Raw genomic sequence first — 6,848 nt, 5'->3', positions numbered from 1 at the left:
GGGCTCCCTTTGTGAGTGGGATCAGGCATGGGCCGAACATATCTACTGATCAGACACGAGGAGCAAAACAGGCAGGAAAATATCTGATCTATGTTGCTACCTGTATCCCAGTTGCATGTATGACCTCTAGACACAAGTCCTTTTGTGCCAAGCACTTCACAGAGATAATCCCTAACCCAGAGCCTGTACCAGCAGAGAGCAGTTGCAGATGGGGATAGTGAGGCAAGTAATTGAATAAGGAATTTGATGAGGTGCAGCCAAGTGGTAGCATAGTCACAGGCAGCCCCACTTAGCAATAAAGGGCATCATGAGAAAAAACATGAATCCACCTTTTAGAAATCTTTCAAAACGCGAGTGGGCTCTGCACTGCAAATGGACCATGACTAGAGTTCCACCTCTGGTACAGGGAGCAGGTAGGAAGCAAATTGGAGACAGACACAAATTTTGGATGAGTCTGAAAATGAGGAACGCTTTTACTTCTACAGAAAGGGGAACTAATCAAAACCAGAGAGATTCCAAATGTGGTCTAAAAATATAAGCACTGGGCTTTGGGGCATTTGTTAAGGAAAAAAGTAAGGATAATTGAAAAAAAAAAAAACCAATGAGAATCAGTTATAGCGGTTTTATAGGTGTGGATTGGCAGGAAAGACTATGTCTTTAAGCAGTTAATCAGAGTGACACTCCAACCTCGAGATGCAGCAGTCCATGTCTGGCAGGCCATAGCAATTAGTAGTGAATTTTCAAATCTCATCGTTTCGAATGCAGTGCTGGCAAGTTTTCCAAAGACATTATTAATCACATTATATGCTTCCCTCTCCACTGGCATATACTCAAAATTTCTAGAGATGTTATATGGCAACAAAAGGAAGTAAAGCAGTGCTGAGGGCTACTGAACGATCCATATTGTCACACTCCAATTACCTAGCATTTAGAAAAGATGCTAATTACGATTTAGCATTCATTACCTTCAGGGTAAAATAAAATCATAGAATCATAAAATGGTTTGGGTGGAAGGGGCCTGAAAGATCATCCAGTCCCAAACTCCCCGCCACAGGCAAGGACAACTTTCACAATACCAGGTTGCTCAAAGCTTCATCTTGAACGCCTCCAGGGATGGGGCATCCACGACTTCTCTGGACAACCTGTTCCAGTACCTCACCACCCTCACAAGAAAAAATTTCTTCTTAGCTTCTAATCTAAATATTTCTCACTATTTGTGATCACGTATTTGATAAATCCAGAGTGCCCAAAGCAAATGCCAACTTGTGCAGCTTTAGGATTTATATTTTTTCATCTCGAATGCATCAAATTCATTTCCTGTTCGATGTGCTACCGTCAAGCTGAGCATCCTCCCATAAAGTGAGACGTGTCATTAAAATCCGCCATCAGAAATACCCAGTCATGCTGGAGGTTGAGGAGGGAAAGCCACAATTCTTGTATTTCCCACCCTGGATTTTTGCATCACGTGTTGCACATACTGGATTCAGTGACTTTCCAGGACCTGAAAGGGGCTACGAGAAAGCTGGAGAGGGGCTATTCATAAAGGCTTGTGATGACAGGACAAGGGGGAACAGGTATAAACTGGAGAGGGGCAGATTTAGGCTTGACATAGGGAAGAATTTCTTCACCATGAGAGTGGTGAGGCATTGGCACAGGTTGCCCAGGGAAGCTGTGGCTGCCCCATCCCTGGAGGTGTTCAAGGCCAGGTTGGATGGGGCCTTGGGCAGCCTGATCTAGTGGGAGGTGTCCCTGCCCACGGCAGGGTGGGTGGAACTGGATGATCATTAAGGTCCTTCCAACCCAAACTATTCTATAATTCTGTGATTCTATGACCTGCACTGACCCCCACCTCCCGCCTCCACTCTTGCCGCAACTTGGCGCTGAAAGAGAGGGGCGTGGCTTTGTGAGACCATGGGCGTGGGTGTACCGAGCGAGGGGCGTGGCTTGATGGCCGGGAGCGTGGCTTTGAATGAAAAGGGCGTGGCTTGGCGTATGAAAAGCATGTCTCTGCGAGCGAGGGGCGTGGCCTGAGGCTGAGGGGCGTGGCCTGGGGTGTGGCCTGGGAAGGGGGCGAGTCCCGAGACGATCCCAGCCCCTTTCTGCTTCCCCCCCTCCTTCCGTGCATGCGCCAGGGGCCGGAAGCCTTCCTGGGATTGGGGGGAGGGGAGGGAAGGGAAGGAGGGAAGAGTGTAGTGATGGCCATGGCGGAGAAGTTCGATTCTCTGGAAGAGCATCTGGAGAAATTTGTGGAGAACATCCGGCAGCTCGGCATCATTGTCAGCGATTTCCAGCCCAGCAGCCAGGCTGGGCTCAACCAGAAATTGTGAGGGGGCGCGCCGATTATCCCTCTCCCCGTTCCCCCACCTCTCTCCCTTCCCCCACCTCTCCCCCTTCCCCTTCTCCCCCTTTCTCCCCCTTTTCCCCCCTTCCCCTCACTCCCCCGACTCCCCTTTCCCCCCTCACTCCCCTTTCCCCCCTCACTCCCCTTTCCCCCCCCTCCCCTTTCCCCCCGACTCCCCCCTTCCCCCCCTTCCCCCCTTCCCCCCACCCCTCCACTCCCCCTTCCTCCCCTCCACTCCCCCTTCCTCCCCCCCACTCCCCCTTCGCCCCCTCTCACCCTTGACCTCCTCCCTCTTCCCCTCGAGTTAGGATTAGTGCAGCCCCTTTGGGGCCAAAACCTACCTGTTTTCTTTTTACAGGAATTTCATGGTGACAGGATTGCAGGATATCGACAAATGCCGACAGCAGCTTCATGATATCAGTGTGCCCTTGGAGGTTTTTGAGTAAGTAGCTTTCTACCTGGAAGGCAAGTTGCTGTAGTCAGTGTGATTTGAGGTAGTGTGCCTTTGCAGGGTGCATGTTTTCCCTGAGAACTGCTTGTTTCTTAAAGTCTTTCTTCTGAAGAGCTCTTCCTTGAACTTGAAGCAAGGTGCGTATTGGTCTCTTCTCCCAAGTAACAAGTGGTAGGACCAGAGGAAATGGCCTCAAGTTGCACCAGGGGAGGTTCAGATTAGATATCAGGAAAAATTTCTTCACTGAAAGGATTTTCAGACACTGGAATAGGCTGTCCAAGGAGGTGTTTAAAAAACAAGTAGACAAGGTGCTCAGGGATATGGTTTAATAATGGACAAGTACATTTGGACTTAATTATTTCTAAGGTCTTTTCCAACTAAACGATTGATTCTGTTTGTACCTCACAAAAATGTGAGCAGGTGGAAGGTAAGAAGTACCTTCAGCCTGTCAGAAGGCAAGAGGGTAAGAGAAGTGATAAATCATATGCCTGCTTTCAGATATTTTTTTTTTCTTTTTAATTTATATTGACTTTGGATATGTAGGCAGTAATACAGATTCTGCTGAATCTAGGGATTTAGTAAGTAAGCTTTCATTTTGGAAATACACTTTTACACTAGCTTAGAATCAGGATTTAAAGTTGCAGGTGAAAATAAATTATGCTGGTGCTTAGGAGTTTAGTTTCGATAGTGGCATTCTTCTTGATTGCAGAGCGTTAAAACAGTAAAAGCAAAACCATGAATGTAGAAGGAGAGCTATACAAGACTTTTTTTACAATACAGCAGACAAATTAATTTGCTAGTGTAAGTCCAGCTGTCACTGATTTGCTATGTTGTAGCATATTACTGTCTATATAGGACTTTGTTCAGTTGTAGTTTCACTCTATCTGTAATTCTATGAAGACAGTCCTAAAGTTTAAGTTTTCTTTATTTAGTGATGTCATTTTCCTTTGTCGAGCACTTACATTGCAGAGCACAAATACACTTAGAGATGAGTTAATTTGTACTCTTTATTCTGATATGTACACTTCCTCCTCATACTTGAATTGCCAGGGCTGTACTCCTGTGTGCTTGTTGCTCGCTATATACTAACTAAGCTACTTAATGGTTAGTGCCGTTTCAGTTGCTTGGAAAAGGACAATCTTTCTTCATTTGTATGTACTTATTGCCTTTGAGGAGCTGTGTAGTTTGGGTTTTTTTGTTTTTTTTTTTTTTGTTTTTTTACATTTAATACTTTACATGCTTCAGGCTTTCTGGAAATGAAGACTTAAAACTGTGTATCAAGACAGTTGTTTGCTGGCCAAGGCTTAGTCCTCCTTGAGCTCTCTTTTCAAAATGATGAGTTAAACTGCATTTTAAAATGCACATTTGAGATAATAGTACAGAAAGACAGCAAGGTGAATAATTCTGTACCTTGGAGAACATTCTAGTAAGAATATGATCATTTAGGTAGTATTTTTGTATTTTCAGATACATAGATCAAGGCCGTAATCCTCAACTTTACACTAAAGAGTGCCTGGAGCGAGCTTTGGCTAAAAATGAGCAAGTAAAAGGAAAAATTGACACAATGAAGGTAAACCAGAAGTAATGAAAGTACTAATGTTATAATGTATTTGATGGTTTTAACTTTGCTGTAAATGTCTGGGGATTTTTCACTTGTGCAGTTATTAAATTGCCTTATTAGGTGATTCATATTAGGAATTACTCTGCATCCCTGTATCTTAATTGATGCTAATACAGCCTGTTCTGGAAGGAAAACTTGTAATTCATCTCACACTTGGAGATGCAGATGTCACTAGGATTTAATTTTGTTTAAAGTTGTATGTAGCATTGCAGATCTCCTTTTCTTGTTGTTGTCATTTTGAATACTAGTGAGTACCTCACTGTTAGAGTTCTATAACTGTGTGTAAATTTAGAAATAAGCAAAATAGAAGGGGTATTTTTCCAGAGTATTAAAATGTCAAATGTGTTATATAAGCATGAGTTACATTTTAGGTAATTTTATAAAGATTATCCGAGTGTTTAGGGTTTCTTGAACTACTTGTACTTCCATCTAGTATGAACCTAAGCATTCTGCTATATTTTTTAACTGCTGGAATTACTGCTGAAAAATATGGACAGAAAAGGAAGTTTAGTGAGATTTTGAGAAAAAGGTTGTTTGCTTCAGAACGTTCTTTGGCTGAACCTAATGTGGAGGATGGCAGCTGCTGCAGTATGTAGACGTATCTCTCTATGTTCTAAGCTTCTGTTTCTTTTTATATGCTCTGTTCCTATAAGAGTTGTAGGAAGAATTAGGTATTTCTAAGCCAGCTAAGAGTTCCTTTTTTTAAGGAGAAGTTTCTATATCAAATCCAGAGGACAAGTCCTTTATGAGCTTTGCTTAACAAGATTGGACAGGTACTGATGCAATTGAGTTTACCAGAGACATCCAGCTTTTTTTATATTTCTTGGGTGAAAATACCTATGGGAAATTGAAAGCATTTCAGTTTGCCTGATGCTTCGTTAGGGGATTTCACTCGAGTGTTTTCTCTGAATATTGTAAATGTAGCTTTCTGTATTTGTATATGTGGTTTTGAGGTTTTTTTTTAGGGTATCCTTCTCTTTAGGTCACTGAAATCTAGAACTTTGTTGTATACAAACATTTCTGTTATTGGATAACATTGCTTGATAAAATTGAAGTAAATTGTGCAGATGATATATATACTTTTTTTTTTTCCTCTTTCCAGAAATTTAAAAGTCTCTTAATTCAAGAACTGACAAAGGTGTTCCCAGAAGACATGGCAAAATACAAAGCTATTCGAGGAGAAGATCCTCCTCCTTAAGCTGGCCTTTGATAGCTCTAAAAACGTCAATTCCATAAGCTGACACCTCTCTATAAAAACATTGGAGAAAGGGTAAATCCAAGCTGTCATAACAACTGTACTAAAACTGGCAGTTATGGACTGTAAAGGAGCTTAATTGCTGATGCTTCTGGTCTGAACCTTCCTGAAGACTTTCACACAAAGATTGCAGTTGAAACTTCCTATAGTGATCTGTTCTTCTTTCCTGAAAGGTTTTGGAGATATAATTGCCTGCAGGTCATCAATATTTAGCATTTCCCACGAAGTGCATTTGCAGAGCAGAAAATCATGTTTTTGTATTCTGAAAAGTGCCCTTCAGGATTGTGGGTTCATCTGTTCTTAAGAGAAATTTATTTATTACACTTGATTATTTCTTTCATTTGTAAATGGCTTTTTTTTTTTTTTACTGTACAAACAATTAACTGCTTTCATATTGCCAAATTCTACTGAGCAGGAGCCTGTCAAGAGCTGCAGTTCTCATGTGTTTTAATGAATTGCAGCCCAGAAAATCTTCAGATATTTTTATTTCGCTGTGTGAGCTGCAATGCAGGTGGCTGAGGGTATAGAAAGTGAGCATATTCAGGGACTAGCTGCTCAACAATGTTAATATTTTGTATAGTATTTAATGCAAGCTTTTGTTTGAATTATGCTCATTTTATGTAAGCAGGTTGTTGAATAAAAATTTGAAAAAAAAATCTAATGATTTTCTGTTGTATGCCACTCTTTGGAGAATGAACTGAAGGCTGTGAAAAATGAATATCAAAATTTGACTGTTGAAAGCTTGTATCTGAAGAAAAATGTTAACTTGGTATTTTGGTTTTGTGGGGACCACATCCATTTTAGTACATGAAGCAGGAGATTTTTGGGGATCAGTGATTTTTGTTGGGTTTTGGGTTTTTTTCCCACCGGCAAATTAATTTATTATTTTATTAACTTTATTCTAGTTGCTAATCTAAGTAGTTTTGGGCAGGAGCTCCAGAATATAATAGTACCGTATGCATGTGCTCTATAGCAGACCTTCCTAGGCCATTAAAGACCTTAATGGGGATTTAGATACATTCCTTGTGTTTCCACACCTTAAGCAGTATCTGCTCAGTTTCGTAGCTGAAGCAAAGCTCATCCATAATGCCAGCCAGTACTGTGTCTGACCAAGCTTTGGCATAACAAAAGGAGAAATAAAAGCGAGAAACTAGGTGTTCTGCATTAGTTATTTAGGATT

The 6,848-nt window shown here is 41.6% G+C and overlaps 1 protein-coding gene across 1 annotated transcript; it reads left to right on the top strand.

Moving 5' to 3' along the window:
- Nucleotides 1-2,139: 2,139 nt before the first annotated feature.
- MED10 (mediator complex subunit 10) lies at nucleotides 2,140-6,302 on the top strand. Its single transcript, XM_009570289.2, has 4 exons — nucleotides 2,140-2,323; nucleotides 2,700-2,783; nucleotides 4,260-4,362; nucleotides 5,516-6,302. The coding sequence occupies exons 1-4, from the start codon at nucleotides 2,196-2,198 to the stop codon at nucleotides 5,609-5,611; spliced, it is 411 nt and encodes a 136-aa protein (XP_009568584.1). The 5' UTR covers nucleotides 2,140-2,195; the 3' UTR covers nucleotides 5,612-6,302.
- The last annotated feature ends 546 nt before the right edge of the window (nucleotides 6,303-6,848 follow it).

This window comes from Cuculus canorus, chromosome 2 (genome assembly GCF_017976375.1).
Source record: "Cuculus canorus isolate bCucCan1 chromosome 2, bCucCan1.pri, whole genome shotgun sequence".
NCBI classification, from domain to species: Eukaryota; Metazoa; Chordata; class Aves; order Cuculiformes; family Cuculidae; genus Cuculus; species Cuculus canorus.
The sequence above is the reverse complement of the archived record's forward strand: the minus strand, read 5'-3'. Positions and strand labels throughout refer to the sequence as shown.